General features: G+C 49.6%; 1 protein-coding gene and 1 pseudogene across 1 annotated transcript in view; one reads left to right on the top strand and one right to left on the bottom strand.

Moving 5' to 3' along the window:
- Positions 1-8631, top strand: part of NFATC4 (nuclear factor of activated T cells 4) — a 9313-nt gene extending 682 nt beyond the window's left edge. The window contains exons 2-10 of the mRNA XM_025048028.1: positions 816-1911; positions 3292-3454; positions 4078-4277; positions 4606-4778; positions 5240-5380; positions 6323-6378; positions 6656-6782; positions 6975-7556; positions 8285-8631. Of these exons, the coding sequence (XP_024903796.1) occupies positions 816-1911; positions 3292-3454; positions 4078-4277; positions 4606-4778; positions 5240-5380; positions 6323-6378; positions 6656-6782; positions 6975-7556; positions 8285-8352 (2606 nt within the window). The 3' untranslated portion in view covers positions 8353-8631. The remainder of the gene's footprint in view (positions 1-815; positions 1912-3291; positions 3455-4077; positions 4278-4605; positions 4779-5239; positions 5381-6322; positions 6379-6655; positions 6783-6974; positions 7557-8284) is intronic.
- A 4493-nt stretch (positions 8632-13124) lies between these two features.
- Positions 13125-13672, bottom strand: LOC102888583 (annotated as a pseudogene).
- Positions 13673-19829: the final 6157 nt, after the last annotated feature.

Genomic DNA, 19829 nt, shown 5'->3' with positions numbered 1-19829 from the left:
CAGCCGGGGGAAGGGGAGGTGGGGCTCTGGAGCTTGCCCCTTGTGGACAGAGCCCTGGGCCAGCAGACCCAACGCCCGGGGCCGGGGGCGCTCTCAGGTCCCTCCTGGGAGCCCTTCCCCCTCCCCTGTCTGGCCGCAATGAGAGGCAGATGGCGGGGACTGAGCCGGGGGCGGCGGCCGCCTCTCGCACGGAATCCTCGCGGCCCGCGACCCCCCTCCCTCGCCCCCAGCTGGGTCGGCACGCAGCACCCCCTCGGCTGCATCCCCGCCCCTAGATTTGGGGGGGAGCGAGGGAGGAGCCACCTCCCCTCGTCACCACTGCTCTGGCGCCCCCCCTCCCCTGGCCACCGTTGCGATGGCAACCGGGGCTCCTGCCAGCGCCGTTTGGGGGTTTGGGAACCGCTGCTAATTGGGTTCATGTGTGAGTCGCCCCCAGCCCAGCCCAGCGTCTCTCTAAACACGCCTCCAGGCCCGGCTCCAGCCCCTCTCCACCCGCCTTCCTCCCTCACCTTAACACCCACCAGGTCTGGTACCCGAGGTCTAAGGGCCGGGGTCTCAGAGTGTGAGGTTCTCCCAGTGGGAAAAAGCCTGGCACATCTGAATCTATCTCCTCCAGCTTCTGAGGTCCAACTTGGCTTCTGTCTTTGTGGCTCTAAAGAGCACCCCAGAGACTCTTCTTTGCTGAGGAGGGGGTAGCATACAGGACTTGGGGTGGGGTGGCCACTCAAGGAACCTAGACATCTCACTCGCTTCTCTCTCTCCCCATCTTCTGTGGCATCCCGTCTCTCTGTCCCTTTTCCTTTCCATTTTGACAGAACTGGACTCAGAGGATGCCCCACCATGCTGCCGTCTGGCCCTGGGAGAGCCCCCTCCCTATGGCGCTGCCCCTATTGGCATTCCTCGGCCACCACCCCCTCGGCCCGGCATGCACTCACCACCACCCCGCCCAGCCCCCTCACCTGGCACTTGGGAGAGCCAGCCAGCCCGATCAGTGAGGCTGGGGGGGCCAGGAGGGAGCTCTGGGGGGACTGGGGGAGGCCGTGTCCTTGAATGCCCAAGCATCCGTATCACTTCCATCTCTCCCACGCCTGACCCGCCAGCCACGCTGGAGGACAACCCTGATGCGTGGGGGGATGGCTCCCCCAGGGATTACCCCCCGCCAGAAGGCTTTGGAGGCTACCGAGAGGCAGGGGGCCAGGGAGGGGGCGCCTTCTTCAGCCCGAGCCCTGGCAGCAGCAGCCTGTCCTCGTGGAGCTTCTTCTCGGATACCTCTGATGAGGCAGCCCTGTATGCGGCATGCGATGAGGTGGAGTCTGAGCTAAATGAAGCAGCCTCCCGCTTTGGCCTGGGCTCCCCGCTGCCCTCGCCCCGGGCCTCCCCTAGGCCATGGACCCCCGATGATCCCTGGAGCCTGTATGGTCCGAGCCCCGCAGGCCGAGGGCCGGAAGATAGCTGGCTACTCCTCAGCGCTCCTGGGCCCACCCCGGCCTCTCCACGGCCTGCCTCTCCATGTGGCAAACGGCGCTATTCCAGCTCCGGAACCCCATCTTCGGCCTCTCCGGCTCTGTCCCGCAGGGGCAGCCTGGGGGAGGAGGGGCCTGAGGCACCTCCACCACCCCCATTGCCTCTGGTCCGGGACCCTGGCTCTCCTGGCCCCTTTGACTATGTGGGAGCCCCACCTGTGGAGAGCATCCCCCAGAAAACCCGGCGGACTTCCAGCGAGCAGGCGGTGGCCCTGCCTCGGTCTGAGGAGCCTGCCTCATGCAATGGGAAGCTGCCTTCTGGAGCCGAGGAGGCTGCAGCTCCTCCAGGGGGTCCTCGGAAGGAGGTGGCCGGCATGGACTACCTGGCAGTGCCTTCCCCTTTGGCTTGGTCCAAGGCCCGGATTGGGGGACACAGCCCCGTCTTCAGGTGAGGGTTGTGTCTGGCACCATTGCTGTCTCCAGCCATCACACTGCATGAGCAAGAGGGTCAAGACATGGGTCTGAACAGAGGTCCTAGTTCTGTGCTTTCGGCATTTTAAAAGAAAATCTGCAACCAGCTTGACTGCTTCAATTTACTCAGTTTTAGGGAGAACTGAAAACAAACAGCATGCTGTCTACAAACCGGTGATCTTTTCCAAAAGAATAATCATTCCCTGTGGATCAGTTAGAAAAAGCCTCCCACCAGCACTACTTAGGGAAAGGGGGAGTTCCTCTAGGATGTCCCCCATCCCCAGCTCTGGGCTTGCACTGGCTGGGCATGGACCATGGGCTGGATTTAAGCTCTTCACTGGGTAGCAGGAAGCTCCCTTCTCTAACTCTTAATTTCTAAAGCATAACTTGTGCTTTAAAAGCATAGATGCTAATTTGAATTAAAATAGCATATATTTACAAGTCAAACATTCATATTAAAACAAGCAGTTCTTGCATTCTTCTACTCCTTTTACCCTCAAAGAACCCTGCCTATTTCAATAATGCTAAACCGTGGGATGTCAGGTTGAGTTGGCTCCATCCAGAAAAGTTTCCTTTGGAAAGAAACCCTAAGACCTGCTTCCTTGGGTTCCTATAGGGCAGGGTATCTTGCCCTCAGCACTAGGTATTTTGAGCAAGACAATTTTTTTTTTTTTGTTCTGGGAGCTGTACTGGACATTGTGGGATGGTTTAGCAGCATCCCTGGCCTCTACCTACTTGATGCTAGTAGCACCCCCTCCCCTAGTTATGACAAGCAAAAATGTTTCCAGACATTGCCAAATATCACCTGGGGGCAATTACCAGTTGAGATCCCCTGGCCTAGGGTATCTGGGAGCTCAGTACAGGAAAGTTGCACATCTTTAGCCCCCAGCTCCTGGAACGGACCTGTCCAGCCCCAACTAGTGGAATAGGTACTGGCCTGGGAACTGGCTTGCTTGACCCACTGTGTTCTATCATCTGGGTCTCAGTTTCTTTATTTGAAAAACAAAGGGGTTAATCTCTGAGGCCTTTTCTGATCTGAAATGGTACTTCTTTACTTGACTCTTCCCATCCAGGCCTGAGGATTAGGATGGGCTTGGGGTTCCTCTGTATTCAGGTAAACCCTTGCCACCTGAGGCCCTGTGCTCAGAGCTGAAAAGGAGGGAGTCTTAGGCCTGGTGCCATCTTCCACACCCTCATCTTGAGGGGCTCTGAGGGGCTTTTGGATTGTTTTATTTCTGCTGCAATTTCTCCCACATCCATACCCCTTCCTCCCTCACCACCCAGGGATCTGGGATCCAGCACTGTTCTGACCTGGGTCTGAGGCTGCAGATAACCAGTGCTCTTCTCTCCTGTCCAGGACCTCTGCCCTACCCCCGCTGGACTGGCCTCTGCCCAGCCAGTATGAGCAGCTGGAACTGAGGATTGAGGTGCAACCTAGAGCCCACCACCGGGCCCACTATGAAACAGAGGGCAGCCGAGGTGCTGTCAAAGCTGCCCCTGGTGGTCATCCCGTAGTCAAGGTAAGGGGCAGGGGCCAGGCTTGATAGCCTTTCTCCTCTGCAGTCCCAGATCCCTGCAGATGGGCTCCAGCTGTGCAGACCCGTGGCACTGCCCTTTCCCACACTCCCTCTCAGCAGTGACCCTGCAGGCAGCTTGGGGGTGGAGCTGGAGTTGGGGGAGGAAGGGTGCCCTTCAAGGACCCGGATATACTTTCTACTCCTCTGTCTTTCCACTCCCCCTTCCCCAACTCATCCCATGGGACACCAGCCTCATGTCTACTGTGGAAAATGGTGGCCTGCCAGATGTGGAGGAGGGCTTAGGCTGAGGCCAGAGTTCACTGGGAGTTAGGTTGTCTCTGTTGAGTTGGGCCAGTCTCTTGGAAGATTTTCCCCTTTGCCCAGCCCAGTTTGGGCCTTCTTCCAAGAATAACACTGTGAACTCCAGGCCACGTTTTCTCCACAACTGGTGCCCAATTCCCCCTGGGAATCCCTTCCAGGATATCCTTTGTCTTTTACCATCTTCACCGCCTCCTCCACCACCGGACTCCACCCCCCCCCAACCCCACCCCACTGAAAACCCAGAGATGAATGATGGATGAGACAGTGGGGATTTCAGTTGGATGGCCTCTGTCTCCCTCTGCCAGCTCCTAGGCTATAATGAGAAGCCACTGACCCTACAGATGTTCATTGGCACTGCTGATGAAAGGAACCTGCGGCCTCATGCCTTCTATCAGGTGCACCGGATCACTGGCAAGATGGTAGCCACAGCCAGCTATGAAGCTGTAGTCAGTGGTACGAAGGTGTTAGAGATGACCTTGCTTCCCGAGAACAACATGGCAGCTAAGTAGGTCCCTATTCCACTTCCCCTCAGTCTTTAGGCTTTAGGACCAGTCTTTTCCATGGGGCCTTAGCTAGGCTTACTCTTCCTCTTCTCAGAGGAGCTAGACGACATCCATAGGAGCAGTTTCGGGCCTTCTCGCCATCTGGAAGAGGACTTTTGGAGCTGGGGAGCACACTGGAGAGGCCATCTCTGGGTTAAAATAGACGCCCTAGGCTTCCAGAGAAGATCTTCAGGGCTTTGAGTAGAGAGTGAGGGCTTCCATCTTGTGGGGAGTAGGCATTACCATTCTTGCTTCAGCTGGGAGGGCTTTGCCTTCCGTTCTTTGCTACAGCATTGACTGTGCTGGAATCCTGAAGCTTCGGAATTCAGACATTGAGCTGCGGAAGGGTGAGACGGACATCGGACGCAAGAACACACGTGTGCGGCTGGTGTTCCGGGTACATGTGCCCCAGGGCAATGGGAAGGTCGTCTCTGTGCAGACTGCATCAGTGCCCATCGAGTGCTGTGAGCAAAGAGGCCTTATGCCATCTCTCTATCTCTTGTGACCCTCTTATCTGTGTATCTGTCTGTTCACCCATTTCTTCTGCCTAGTGTCCTGTGCCCCATCTCTCTTGGGTAGCCCTGTAAAGGACTTAGCCTTTATTTTTATCCTGGAGGGGTGGAGGCAGTGTTCTAATTTGCCCCTACTGCATGCAGACTCTGTCTCGGCAGGGTCAAAGTGGCCCTTTCCTCCCTCTGCCCCGGGTTGCTCTGTGCACTTGTTTGGATAACTCTCTAGTCCATCCTGTTTACCTCTCTCTGCTGTGCGTGTGTGGGGGCGGGGAGCTCTTTACATGGTTGGTGCTACCCCAGGGACTCCATTGGTTCACTTGTGTGTCTGCTGCTGAGGAGGGCTCCTCCAGGGCCCTGTGGTGGGGGCAGAGGAGGCTGTCCTCTCCATACCCAGCCCAGCCACTGCTCTGCAGCCCAGCGCTCGGCACAGGAGCTGCCCCAGGTGGAGGCTTATAGCCCCAGTGCCTGCTCTGTGAGAGGAGGAGAGGAACTAGTGCTGACTGGCTCCAACTTCCTGCCAGACTCCAAGGTGGTGTTCATTGAGAGAGGCCCTGGTGAGTACCCACTGGGGAGGGGAGTGCAGGCAGGAAGTATTGGAACAGGCAGGTGAAAGATCTCTGGCACTGTCACTAAACTAGCTAGTTGAGCCTCAGTTTCCTTCTCTGTAAAATGGGGTAGACAGACCGTCTTTCCTCTTGTACTGTCTGCTTCATGGGCATTACAGTAATCTAAAATGCTCAGGATAGTGAACAAATGTGAAAAATACAGAAATACACATTCTATTTATTAAAGAAGAGTTGGCTTTGAGATAATTGACCCCCATGTGGGTAGGGTTCATGAGGAGAAGGGAAGAGTTGACTTACATCCACATAGCCCCACACTGAGCTCTTCCTAAGTTATGAGCCTAGCAGCGCAGCTATGATTATGAGAGCTTATGAAGTACCCCAAGATAGAGCTGCAGGGGTGGAGAAAGGGAAGACTGAGGGTCCCAGGTGTACCCACCAACCTGAGGCCTTTGGCCTCCCTCAGCCCTGACCACCAAGAACCCTAGCCCCTACATTCAAATATGGCACCCTGGGACCATGTCAGAGCAGATTCAGTGGTGCTGGGTCATGAGACTTGAGGTATCATTGCCTTCCTTCAAGCTAGGACCCTTCCCTACCCTTGAATGTCCTCCCAGCACTATCATGGGTGTGGATGTTTGGAGCTTGGTAGGAGGTTTCAAGAGTTGCTTCTGTCACCTACTCCCTCTGGTCCCTAGACTGGCCCTGCCATTTCTCTTGGTCTGTGTTTGCTGCTCTATGTCTTGCAGACAGTTTTAAACTCTGCCTCTTGCAATTGATTGAGTAAACATGCAGTGGGCCCCTCTGTGAGCCAGGCCTTGTAGGGGCCTTCTGGGTCTGGCCTTGGCTCTAGCAAGAGGGAAAATGACAGGGGACTGGGCAGGGGGCAGGGGCCCTACAGCTGAGCTGGAGCTCCCTGTTCCTCCTGCACAGATGGAAAGCTGCAATGGGAGGAGGAGGCCACAGTGAACCGGTTGCAGAGCAATGAGGTACCAGTGTCACTGGGATGCCCACCCTGGGGGCAGGGCAGGGACGAAGTCAGGGAATTCCCAGCTGTGTCCCTTACCCATGGGAAAGGACTCCAGAAGAGACCTGTTCTTTTCTAGAGAGGGCAGTCTGGCCACTCTGGAGGCAGGTTCATCTTTAGGGAATGAACTTTGCTCCTTAGCAAGTGGAAAAAGCCAGGAGGCAGATTTTGTCCTTGAAAGGACTGGGCTGAGCCTAGGTCCTTGAGGGCTTCCTGCCTCATCCTCTGCTCCTCCCCAGGTGACACTGACTCTGACTGTCCCTGAGTACAGCAACAAGCGGGTGTCCCGGCCCGTCCAGGTCTACTTTTATGTCTCCAATGGGCGCAGGAAGCGCAGCCCTACCCAGAGTTTCAAGTTCCTGCCTGGTGCGCTCTAGGACAGCCCACGATGGGGTTTGGGGATATGGGGAGCCGTGGTAGGGCAGAGGGACGCCATGCCCCCATAGTGAGGGGTTGGAGGATGGAGGAAACCTGGGGATGGAAGATAGATGAAGGGTGTGCAGTGGGGAGCCTGCCAGCCTTCTCACCAATTTGTCTTCCTGCTTCCCATCCACCCAGTGATCTTCAAGGAGGAGCCACTACCAGACCCATCTCTCCGGGGCTTCCCTTCAGCATCGGGCCCCTCCTTTGGCAATGACATGGACTTCTCACCACCCAGACCCCCCTATCCCTCCTATCCTCATGAAGACCCTGCTTATGAAACTCCTTACCTGTCAGAAGGCTTCAGCTATGGCACACCCCCTCTGTACCCCCAGACAGGGCCTCCACCATCCTACAGACCTGGCCTTCGGATGTTCCCTGAGACTGGGGGTACTACGGGTTGTGCCCGCCCACCTCCAGTCTCTTTCCTTCCCCGGCCCTTCCCTAATGACCCGTATGGGGGAAGGGGCTCCCCTTTTCCCCTGGGGCTGCCATTCCCTCCTCCAGCCCATTTCCGGCCTCCACTGCCTTCTTCCCCAACGTTGGAAGGCCCCTTCCCTCCCCAGAGTGGTGCTCATCCCACACCTGCTGAGGGATACAATGAGGTAGGGCCAAGCTATGGCCCTGGGGAGGGGGCTCCGGAGCAGGAGAAATCCAGGGGTGGCTACGGCAGCGGCTTCCGAGACAGTGTCCCTATCCAGGGTATCACGCTGGAGGAAGGTGGGTGTGGGACTGGGGACTGCAAGTGTGAGTGTGTGCAAGAGATTGCTCTGCATGTTTGCTGAGGGCTGGAGCTTGGCTTCCCAGAGAATGGGCATCCTTGATCCCTCAGGGCCAGTTGGAGGGTCTTAGGAGGCAAATACTTGGTGCATGTGGCCACCTGAACCCAGTTAACTTAATTCTGAAGGGTGCATGGAGTTTCTACTCCAACTCTTCTCCTGTTTCTGCCCCAGATTGCAAAATCTCAGGCTAGAAGTACTTTCAAGATCATTCAATCTAGCTCCCCAGTTTGCAGATTTAAGCACTGAATTTCAGACATGTGCAGTGGCTTGCCGAGGTCTCAGTCTAGTATGTTTTCCCTTGCCTCGGCTTCCCCCTAAACATAGTGACAGTAGTCAGGGTTGATGATGAGGAGCCTTCATATTTGGCCTCTCCTTTCTCCCACTGGCTACCCTACCTCTGGCCCTGCTGACAGTGATTGCCCTGACATTGCAGGCTGCTAAGCCAGCAGGAAAGGGCCAGAATGGGAGCCTGGGAACCCCACATGGAGGGAGTTGAGCAAGATTTGATTGGGAGCAAGTGTCAAGATACATTGGGGAAACTGAGACCCAGCGGAAGAGGAGCCTAGAGGCATCATAGACTGAGGCCTGCCTGGAATAAATTGGGGGTCCCTGGTAAAGGAGGGGAGTTGCTCCTAGCCCAATCTCTCAACTATCCCTCCTTTACAGTGAGTGAGATCATTGGCCGAGACCTGAGTGGCTTCCCTGCACCTCCCGGAGAAGAGCCTCCTGCCTGAACCTGTCGCCTGTCAATCCTACTGCCTCGCCCCACCCCCAGCCCTGCCCACTTTCCCTTCATCCTGGGGTGGTGGTTCCAGAAGCTTGGGGACAATCTGGTTCTTCTTTCCCCAGCTTTTGCCTTCTCTCCCCTGCCCTTCCTCCCTTCCCTAGCTGAGGTGTGGCCCCTGGGCCTGGTGCTGCCAGGGAGGGCTTGGGGAGAGAGAGCTTGGAGGACTGGGACGGGCGGAGACTGAGACTGGGTGAGAGGAGTGGCTGGAGTGAAGGCTGTGTACAGGCCTGGGTGCTGAAGTCTGGGGACAGGTCCATGGGTAATAAACTGCTCACTGATGAGTGCTTCAGGCTCTGTCACTCATTGGAGAGAAAGGTGGGGCAGCTTACTCTAGCCCTGGCCCAAGGAGGCTTAAGGGTTGGAAAGAAGTGGAATGTGACTTGGATCATTGCATCCCAAAGAGCTTCTCAGTACAGGGGGTTGGACAGGGTTTGAAGGGGCCCTAGAGGCTTCCTCATGGGTGAGGTTGGGGGCCAGATCTTCAGTAGGTCTCTCCTCCCCAGGCATTCAGATTCTTGTAGGGGTTTTGGGATGGGGCCTGGGAATTTGTGTATTTTCAAGTTCCTTTCCCTTGCCACCACCCAGATGATTCTGATTCATAGCCAAGATCAGAAGACACCAGTCTCATCCTTCTACCTCATTTACAAAGAAGGAATCTGAGACTCAGAGAGAGAAGGGGCTTGCCCAAGGTCACATAGCTAATTAATAGCAGGTTGAATGCTATAATCCTAGGCTCCTGCTCCAGGCCATCCTCAGACACCCTGACACATAGGGCTCAGTCCCCTGAAGCTTATCTCCCTGGAGTAGGGTTGTGGGTAAAGGAGGGCTGGCATGGGTCCATTCACAGTCTGGATTCTCGCACCTTTGGGAACTGTGAAAACGTTCTGGAAAGATCTGTGCTTCAGAGGTAGACTGCAGGAGTCAAGCAGCCTCTCCAGCAGCTCTGAGTGCCACTGGCTCTGGGACTCAGGGCATTGTATTAGCTTCTGACCTATCCTATAGATATGCCCACATAACATCACTGACAGGCCTGTGCTAAGAACCTGGTTTGTCACATCTTGATGGCCTATGGGGCCAAGTCTCCAGTGGGTTGGGGAAAGTCAGACCTTGTCATCCTTGCTCACTTGGAGCCTGGCATACAGTAGGCACTAGCCTGAGTTGGCTAGGCCCACCGACAGGGGCCATACCCAAAATATATTCAGGGAGTTAGTGCTCAGGAAACTGGTCTCACCTCAAGGCTGGTGGGCTCTCTATGTCCAGTGGTCCCAACAGGCCTGGCAAGTGCTCACGTATTCAAGGGTGGGTGTGACAGAAGCTGGCTCTGAAAGGGAGCATAAGAGAAACAGGATGGTACTCGGCAACAATGAGTTTATCTTCCTTAACACAAACTGCTGTGAACCAAACATATCGAGTGATCAGCTACTTTTCAAAGATACCCTTCAGCAAGGACCGGAGTTATTACCTCATTATCTCCACGTCAGCGGGGACCCTGGGATACATGTGCCTTATCCAGCATTCTTCAACTTCCCCCCACTTCCAAGATCTCTAAGAAGGGGTGAATCAACTTCTGTGAACAAAAGTTGTCGTGATTGGGACTCACTGCTTCCCAAGGCAGCCAATTTCATTTTCTGCCAGGGTGCTGCCATTCATTCATTGCTAGACATTAATCAAGCAGCTACTAAGTGCCAGCCAATGAGTCCTGGAGGACCTCTTAGCCTCGTGGGGCAACAGTAAGTCAACAGCTCATTATAACTCAACAGTCCAACTCAGCAAATATTTCTTCTAGGATGTCAGGCTTTGGTGAGGGGGCAGTGAATAATTTTATTATGGGATGCAGAAGAATCAGAGAGCAGGGCTACTCCACCCAGCTGTGGGAGCTAGAGGGAACTTTAGGGGTAACTTCTAGATTGAGATCTGAAGCATGACCAGACCGAGAGCAGAGAAAGGCAGGCCAGGCAGAGCCACCAAACAGGTCAGGTCCTGGTGGAGAGAGGCAAATAAGGAAGGCTGACAGATGGAGGGCTTGCCACACTTGGAGGACCAAGAGAGATTCTGTGTGATGGGGATGGGGGAGAGGTTAAGTTCTAGAAGTGGGGGACTCTAAAGAGGAACTAGATTCTGAGGCGCCTCATAGCCACGCTGGGGAATTTAGATTTATTTAGAAGGATAGAAGAAGCTTTCCCAGTAGATGGTAGGCCTTAAGCTGGGAATCATACAATAGATTTGCCATAATGTTCCTCCTCGGGTTGAGGTGGCATCTGCTTCCCCGTGACTGCTCTGCAAGGCACTTTACAGGCCTAACCCCTCTTCCCATTTGAATCCTGTTGTGGGTTAGTCTCCCAAGATCATTGTCTCTTCCCAAGATCCCTACAGACATCTAGCCCCCTGAGGCTGGAGTTAGGGGAGGAGAAGGATGGTGAATCTTCAGCTGGTGCAGGAAGACTTTTTTGGCCAGGGTTTCTCAAAGTGTGGTCTGAGGATTACTTGCATTTGAATCATTGCAGTGCGTGCATGCATGCGTTCTCAAAGTGTGGTCTGAGGATTACTTGCATTTGAGTCATTGCAGTGCGTGCATGCGTGCTTGTGTGTGTGTATGTGTGTGTGTGTGTGTGTGTGTGTGCGTGTGTGTGTTTGTGTGTTTTGTTTTGATTTTTAATATAGATTCCTACGTAACCCTTGACTTTCTCAATTATATACTCCAGGGGACAGGCCTAGGGAACTTCATTTTAAAGAGTACCCTAGGTGATTCTTTAGCGCAGGAAAGTTTGAGAACTAGAGTCAATTATCAATTAAGTGTCAGCTCTTCCTACTTCAGACTCTGCAATAACTCCCTGCCCTCTTCTCACAAAACTTGTCTGGGTTGTCGTGGGTGGAGGGTCACCTGGAAAAGTGTACTTACGGGAGGGGAAGGGCATACACATTCCTAGCATTGCAACTCTTCTGTCCCCTCACTGGCTCTGTCTTGCTGCTTAGATAATCTAAGATGGTCTCAGGCACAGCCTGGAAGCCTGGTGCAGAAGCAGCTGCCCCTGGAGCTTACTGAGTCTCCTTCTCTGGCTGGAACTCTGGGCCTTCAGGATGCCTGGGGAAGGGACAGTGGCAAGCCTTCCAGTTGGGTTTTGGGCTCTGCTTGGAGTGGGTTCTGTGGCGCCTTGGAGCCTGCCCCCGGATCTAGGCTGCAGAGAAACAGCATCTTGCGCACTTCCGGGATATTGCAGATGTGAGAAGTGCACAAGGGTTTAGCTGCTTTTTTGGAAGCTGGTTTTAGTAGTCTCTGTGTCTGATTGCTCACTTAGTCAACTCCCCACAAAGTCTTCCTGGGCCCCTGCTCTTTGCCAAACCCTGTGCTAGGTGCGAGGAACATGGCCATCACATTGGGGACAATGCAGTCATCGATGGGAGACCTCTCTGCCTGAAGATAGGGGTTTGGTCTGAGCTGTCTGAGAGGCAGAAATGATCTGTTGCTATGGAAACGCTGGGACACAGCCCGAGGGGAAGAGTCAAAGAACATTTTACAAGGATAGGTGATTTAAGCCGGGTCTTTAAGGAAGAGTGGGAGTTTTCTGGGTAAACAAGGTAAGGATAAGAGAGGGGGGTGCATGCCTGGGAGTTAAAGCTTATGAAGTCAGGACCATACAGGTAGGAAGGAATCAGGATGCTATAATAAGCTATGTTACAGAATGTGAATAACGGAGTCACTCATTTGGTTAAAAGGTCTACAGGTGTGTGTGTGTGTGTGTGTGTGTGTGTGTGTGTGTGTGTGTGTGTGTGTAATTTAAGATTTAGAAGGTGTGTGTAGAGAGAGTGGTAGGGAGACCAGAAAGAAAGGTTTTGCAGTGGTTCAGACAAGAGAAGTCTGGGCTGTAGCTACTGCTTAGCTCAGCGTTACAGGATGACCTATTCCTAACAGGGACTAGGAAAAGTCCTGGGCTGAAGTCTTAGCTCAACCAACTATCTATGTGATCTCTAGGACATCTGACACCTAACTGAGACCTAGCTGCCATATGTAAATGTTTACTGAGTTCCTACCACATATCAGCCTCTATGCTAGCTGCTGGGGATAGAACGGTGAGTGAGACAAACATGGTTTCTTCCTGCATGGAACTCAAGGGTTACTAGGCAATTATGAAACAAGGTGTAATGGTGGGGAAGCACTGGGGCTCTGGATCTCATAGAAAAGTCACTGAATCTGTTCTCTCCCTCTGCTTGTGCATCTCTTGTAGCAATGGTGGATGACTATATTTTGAGAAAATCTGTTGGATCCATCTGTTTTGGGGGAAAAAAACATTCTCTGAAAGGAATAGATATTCCCAATGTCGGTTATCCTAGAATAAGAACATCCAGAGTCAGGAAAAGTAAATTTGTCACTCAGGCTATGGGTAGAATTTGAAGGAGCATCTCTATGCTTCTCTATCCTGGGCTTGAACTCTGAGGAATCTAGTTAGGCCTGAGTCTGTCCAAGTGGCCTCTATCACAGTGAGGCAGGATCCTGGCAGGGCATGAAGCTAGGGGTCAAGGTGAAACAAAGTGGCAGCCCCATGTCTAGGCGGCACTTCATTTTAAAATTCCTCTGAGTAATTCGTTTTAGCATTTTTTTTTTTGCATCTGTTGAATTTATGCAGCATAACCACAGAAGTATTGTCTTTGTGCTGTCACACAGTCACAAACACAGATACAGCACAATATTCATATTTAGCACAAGTGCGTTCCTTCTGAGGCTCATTTATATGTCTTCATATATAGCAGTCCATCATTTAAATATAATGGATATTTTCAATGCCAATTCCTTTGTTGACTTTCTCAATATCTCCTGCAGAGATCTTCATGACTCTGACACACAAAGCATGCTGTTTTCCTTCTGCCATGATAGCAACAATCGCATCTACTGTAGCAGGGTAAAGTTTAGCTCCAGGAGAAGTTAAACCTGGACACATGACATTTGCTCCGCTAAGTACAAATTTGATGGCTCCTTTCTCAACCTACAGGTGTGGCAGGATAAAAGGATATTTGTGAAGTAATCTTAGGGTTAGATAAAAAGGTCCTTCTTTTTGTCTAAAAAACAGTAACTCTCCACTTACTGTAAGGATTTCTATATGTTCGTGGCATCATGCTATTTTGGCAGAATCTTTCTTAGGCATGATTTGATTAAACCATGTTTCAATACCTAAAGATGGCTCTATCAAATGGTTCTTAGGACCCTTTATAACTGAGATTTTCACCTGGATGCAGTTGGACACATTTTCTTTTTCATCAAATTTCTTGAACATGATCCAAGGTGAAGGGGGCAACGATAGGGAAAGGCCCAGAATGGGGGAAAAATTGAATTAGCAAGGGTCCGGCAGACCCCCTTACACGAAGAAGGCACTGACAATTGGAGTTGTTGTCATCCATCTTAGCCTTTTTTAAATGCCTTGGTTTCCTAGGGCTGTCATAACTAAGCACCACAAAACTGGGAGGCTTAAAACAATAGAAACCTATTCTCTCATCGTTTAGGAGGCCAGAAGTTCAAAATCAAGTAGTTAGCAGAATTGGTTCCTTTTGGTGGCTCTAAGGGAGTATCTATTCCAGTCCTCTCTCTTAGCTTCTCATAGTTACTGACAATCTTTGGTGTTCTTTGGGCTGTAGAAGCATCACTCTAATCTCTGCCTCTGTCATTATATGGAAGTTTTCCGTGTCTCTTCTGTGTCTCTGTGTCCACATTTCCCTTATAAAGACATCAATCATTGGATTTAAGGCTCACCCTAAATCACAAAGAAGAGAGATCTTCTTCCTTCTTAGTGGGATCTGGCTGAGCTTCAAGTCTTACTTGGCTGTGCCCTGGAGCGAATGGCAGCCTCTCCACTGGAGACTGCCCTGGGGTGAACAGTGCCAGGGTTATCACCCAGGAATGCTAGGAAGGTGATGGACACTAGGGGGCAGCAGTAACAAGGTGGAAGGTGGGGTGAGAAGGCAGAAGGAGAAAGGTTAGAGAAAGCAATGCCCTTCCTTGTTCCTGCTGGAACTTCACATCCAGATCCTCTTTTTGCATTTGCTCAGACCACCCCTTAACTGGTTCCCTTTCTCAGAAACATCAGTAATTCGGCCCTTAGTAATCATGGATTTGCCTTGTTAATCGTATTTTTAGGGAGATTTCTCTGTTTCCCCAAATAGGTTGTAGAGTCCTAAAGAGCAGAGACAGTGTTCATATTTACAACTTTTGTATTCCCTTGCACAGATACGAAGAGTTATAATGAATAATAAAAGCTGCTGTTTTTGTGACACATGGTAGGGGAGTGCTTTATGTGTTTTAACTACAAGTTTGCAGCAAGGGAAGTAGATCACACTTAAGGAGTGTTCATTCTGCTCCCTGTGCCTCATCAAGCCCTTTACAAAGCTCATCTAATTTAAGCTTCTCCCAACAATCCTGAAAGTTGCTCCCATTACTATTCCAATTCTGTAAATGAGAGAACTGAGGCACAGAGGGCTTAAGTAATATCTAGAGTCACACAGCTCCCTAGGGACAGAACTGAGAGTCAAAGGCTATCTCCCAGCAATCTTTTTCACAATACTGCAACCAATTCCTTATCATATGGGTGAAATCAGATTAAAAGCAAACATCTAGTAAAATACAGCATAGGGAATATAGGCAATAATATTATAATAACTGTATGTTGTCAGATAGGGGTGATCACTTTGTAAGTCATAGTCTAATCACTATGTTGTATGCCTGAAACTAATGTAATATTGTATGCCAACTGTAATTGAAAAATAAATTTTTTAGAAAAGGAAAAAAGTAAACATCCAGAGCTACCTTCAAATGAGGCATCCAGACAACCCAGAGACTTTTAATCAAAGGCTCTGGGATTCATGCTTCCATTTGGAAATTGTTCACTTCTTAGGTAATAAAATGCAGGGGTTGGACTGGTCCAAACTATGCTTGAGATCTCTTCTGGTTCTAACATTCTGGGAGTTTATGTTACAAAGAGCAGTGTGCAGAAGGGCCTGTAGAAGGTGACCCTCCCATTCAGGGTCGCTAGACAAAATACTGAAACCCTTCTCTCTGATGCCCCACTAAAAGGGTGGAGTGGGAAAGGGGTAAAGGGATTGTGTATATGTGGAGATGAAGAGTGTACTGAGCTCTGTTCCCCTCCATTCTTTAGGTTCTTTAAGGAGGTTGCTCTGCCTCAGAGAGAAGTCTTCTTCATTCCTTATTCCCCTGGTGGCGGAGGGCAGAGAAGAAAGTGCGCCAAGGCCTTGATCTGCCTGGTACCTGGCCAGCCCCTACACTCTGGCTGTGCAGACACAGCCATAGTACATAGATTCAGCCAGGTGCTGAAACACTTTATTACCCCTAACATGAGTGATGATGTGAGGAGAAAAGGTTTTCTAAGGTAGAGAAGATTAAACTTCAATTCAATTTTGGGTTGTTTTTGTATTATTTTCTCCATGGTGAAAATTCTAACACTTCCTAACTGAGCACCCCATTGACTACTGACCGTAGTCTTGCCTCGTTTTGGAGTTCTCTAGTTTTGGATGGATCTGGCTCTACTGCATTTCCTGCCTCCATCGAGAGTCTCTACTCTTGTTTCTTTGAGACTGTAGTTGGTCAAGGTGACCTTCTCTTGCTCTCCCAAGATGTAACATACTGTCACCAAAATTCTCATTGGTTTAATTGGTCATCGGCCATCCGAAATTCCATCCTATTATGCAATTTGCACTACTAATTCATTATTCAACAAACATTCTTTTTTAAAGGGATATAAAACTGTAGAGAAAACTATTAGTCTCTGCTGAGATGAAAAAAGCATGTATGACAAAGACCTATCTTCAAGGAGGCTGCAGGTGTACAGGAGTTTGTCATATAGCCACATTTATTTGTAGGCACTGGGGATACCAGGATCAATAAGTTACAATTCCTATCCTTCAGGGGTTCACAGTTAATAGATCAATAACTGGTGACTCGAGGTGTTTGATTGGCACGGTACATTAATAATTTCTACTTGCTATCTATTGCTGTGTAATAAACCACCCCAACTTAGTGACTTATGACAATAGTGATTTACTTTTCCTCATGATTCTGTGGTTTACCCTTGTGGTTCTTCTGCTGGTGTGGGAACACTTCTGTGGCTGCATTCAGTGGGCGGTTGTAGATGGCCTCACTCACATGTCTGAGACCTTGGCTGAGACGGCTGGAATGGCTGGGATGACTTGACTTCTCTCTGACCACATGCCCGCTCTCCACATGGGGTCTCATCCTCCTTCAGATGATCCTGGGCTCCTTTACATGATGACAGAACATTCCAAGAGGGTGACAATCAAAGTCCCAAGGTCTCTTGAGGTCTTAGCTCAATGTTGCAAATGTTGCCCCCACTGCATCCTGTTGGTCAACACGAGACACAAAGCCAGGCTAGACTTCACCCTCTAATGGGAAGAGCAGCAAGGTCACATTGTAAAGGCTATGCATATAGGGGGAGAGGAATTTGAGGCCATTTGCCGTTTACCAGAGTTCCCAACCTAAAAACAAAATTCTATTTCACATAAAGATCAGGTTTACTAGTTTTTCTTGGAAAATGCGGAGAATTGGCAATAAGCTGCTAGAGCTGAGTAACTACTGTCCCTTTGAGACCAGACATCTCATCTCTAGTTCATCAGAGTCCTTGTCACTCTCCGCTGCTTATCCCAGGCTCTGCTCACCAGCAGGTCTCACTGCTGTTCGTGACCTCTGTCTTTTAGCTTTTCTGGTGATAACCATGGAAGACAATCTGTAATGTGGTCCAACGTGTCCTACAAATCACTCAACCACTTATCCCTGTGGGGTGACTTGAGGCACTATAAAGTGGAACACAAGTAACTTTTTATCAAAAATACTTTAAAGGTTAAAGCTAATTGTATTAATTCCTTTGGGCTGCCATAACACATTACCACGAATCATGAGCTGGGGTGGGAGGGTAGACAGGGGCTGGAAGACCAGTTTGAAGGTCATTTCAGTAGCCTGGACAAGAGTGGTATCTGTGGCATCTGAACCAAATAAATCTCAGAAGGTAAGGACACATTCATGGGTCAGATAAGGAGAAGCAGTGAGTGGGTTGCTTGTGTAAAACACTAATCTAAGTGGCTATTTCCTTCTTAGAAATTGTAGGTTCCCTACTGGCCTGGAGCTATGAGTCTCAGTGTTAATACAGTGTTATATATTTTTTAAAAATGGCCCTAATGTGAACTATGGACTTTGGTTGGTAATGATGTGTCAGTGTTGGTTCATCTATTGTAACAAAAGTATCACACTGGTGTGGGATGTTGATAGTGAGGGAGGCTGTGCACATGTCGGGGGAGAGGGCATAGGGGAACTCTGTACTTTCCATTCAACTTTGCTATGAACCTAAAACTATATAAAGTCTATATGTACAAAAAAAAAAAAAAAGAAGAAATAGGGTAGTGGTTTCTGAGGTAAGTATAAGGTATACAGGTAAAAAAAGTTATTTATTTTTAACCGCAGGCCTTACAGCACTCCTTTTCCTTCATAAAACACTTATACAATTACAATGAAATAATTATGCCATTATCTGTTCACCTCTAGACATGGGCTCCGTGAGACCAAGGACCATGATCCCTGATGTATCTCCAGCACCTAGAATGGATTTTGGCACAGGGTAGGCACTCAGTACTTATCAAATAAAGAAAAGAGAAATCAGTCTTCTAAGTCTTGTAAGACTTGATAATTGACTGGATGAGAGAAGTGAGGGAGCAGGAGGAGGAGGGCTGTAGCTCCGGAGTGGCTTTAATTAGTCATACTCTTGCTAGAGGCCCCGCCTTCCACCTCTAAAGCTCCCCACAGCCTACTCTGCTTTCCTTTGACTTGCGATGGCCTCTGACCTCTAGAGACTCCATTTGACTGGCTTTGTCCCCACCCCCAAACTCCCCTCAGTGGCTTTCAGGCAAGTCTCTTCATGTTACCTAGCATACACTGTACTCAGTTTCCCCTCCAGACCTCCAGCCTCCTTTCAGCCACTCACCCTAAAAGTCCTTCCACCCAGCCTCAAAGCCCAGCCCAACATTGCTGCTCTTGGCTTTTTGCAACGATTGCCCAAAATGCACCAGTGTCTCATGGCAGTACATACCGGGTAATCTTGGGAGCCACCAGTGTTCTCCAGTGTCCCTGGGAAGCCAAGGAGTAGATCCCCATGAGCTCCACCCCAGGCTTATTCTAAGAAGGGCTGGAAATATGCCAAGACTGAGACAAGGCAGAAATCACCGTATCTGGTATGATGTCAAGGACAGAGGCTCTTTTTACCAGCTCAAGCCAAGATAAACAGTAATCCTAATGTCCTAAGGATGAACTCTATTTCAGAAATGAGCTCAGGAGAGAGGTGGGAATAGCTCTTCATGTCAATTAGAACATTCTTAATAACAGAGGGAAGAGTGTCCTCCTCAGGTATTGATATATTTGTATAATAACGTGTGTCTTCCTACTGCTAACATGAAAAAAATCATAAAGGCAGTACTTGTTTATTAAAAAGTATTTTAAGGTATTAAAAACTATAAAAGACCATGAAGCAGAAAGTGGAAGTCTCGTCCGCACTCCCTACATCTCTTCCCACTCTCATTTTAAAATCATGCTTTGTGTCTTATTTTGTAGTCTGTGCCCTGTTCCCCATTTGAAGGAATTTATCCATCATCTACCTCATTATTTTTATTGATCACGTAATTGTTAACATGGTGAATGCAGCATAATTCTGGAGAACAATTTAGGTATGCACGGCTTTCAACGTAGCAATTCTGTTTCTAGGAATCTGTCCTACAGAAATGCCAGCACCAGTGGGAAAGACTGTATTACCTGAATGTTTGCCAACAGTGAAACACTGGAGACAGTCTGTTAATCTGTAATATAATTAAGGAGAGACAGAAAGCAAACCACTTAGGTATGAGACACTCTGGCTTTGGGGACTCTGTAGGAAGACAAAGGACTATTATCAAATAGAGGACATGTGTTTCCCACTAATAAAGTTTCCCTTTGGGGATACAAATGGGGTAATATCAGGCTACCTGGACTCCTGAGTTCTAAGCCAGCAGGAGGGACACGCCTGATAGTAAACTTCTTTTTCTTTTTTCTCCCCTAAAGACAGAGGTTAGCAAGGTATTCTACATTTTGCTTTTAATTTTTGGTACAAAAAATTAAAAAATCAAACTCAATTACACATTTAAAAAACATAAATACCACGAACACTTTAAAAACCATAAAACAGCACAATATTTTAAAATGATTACTAATTACTTGATGTGCAAACCTTTGTGTGACCAATCCAGATGAGACGGTATAATGGGTAGTAGGAATATTTCTGGAAGCCATTTTGGCATAGCTATGGCAAGCAATAACTTAACTCTGTATGGAAGTTACTGCAAGCCACATAAATCTATCTCACTAAACCTACAATTAATGTGTCTCCAAAC

This window comes from Pteropus alecto, unplaced genomic scaffold (genome assembly GCF_000325575.1).
Source record: "Pteropus alecto unplaced genomic scaffold, ASM32557v1 scaffold335, whole genome shotgun sequence".
Lineage (NCBI taxonomy): Eukaryota > Metazoa > Chordata > Mammalia > Chiroptera > Pteropodidae > Pteropus > Pteropus alecto.
Note: the sequence above shows the minus strand (reverse complement) of the source record. Positions and strands in the feature narration are given on the sequence as shown.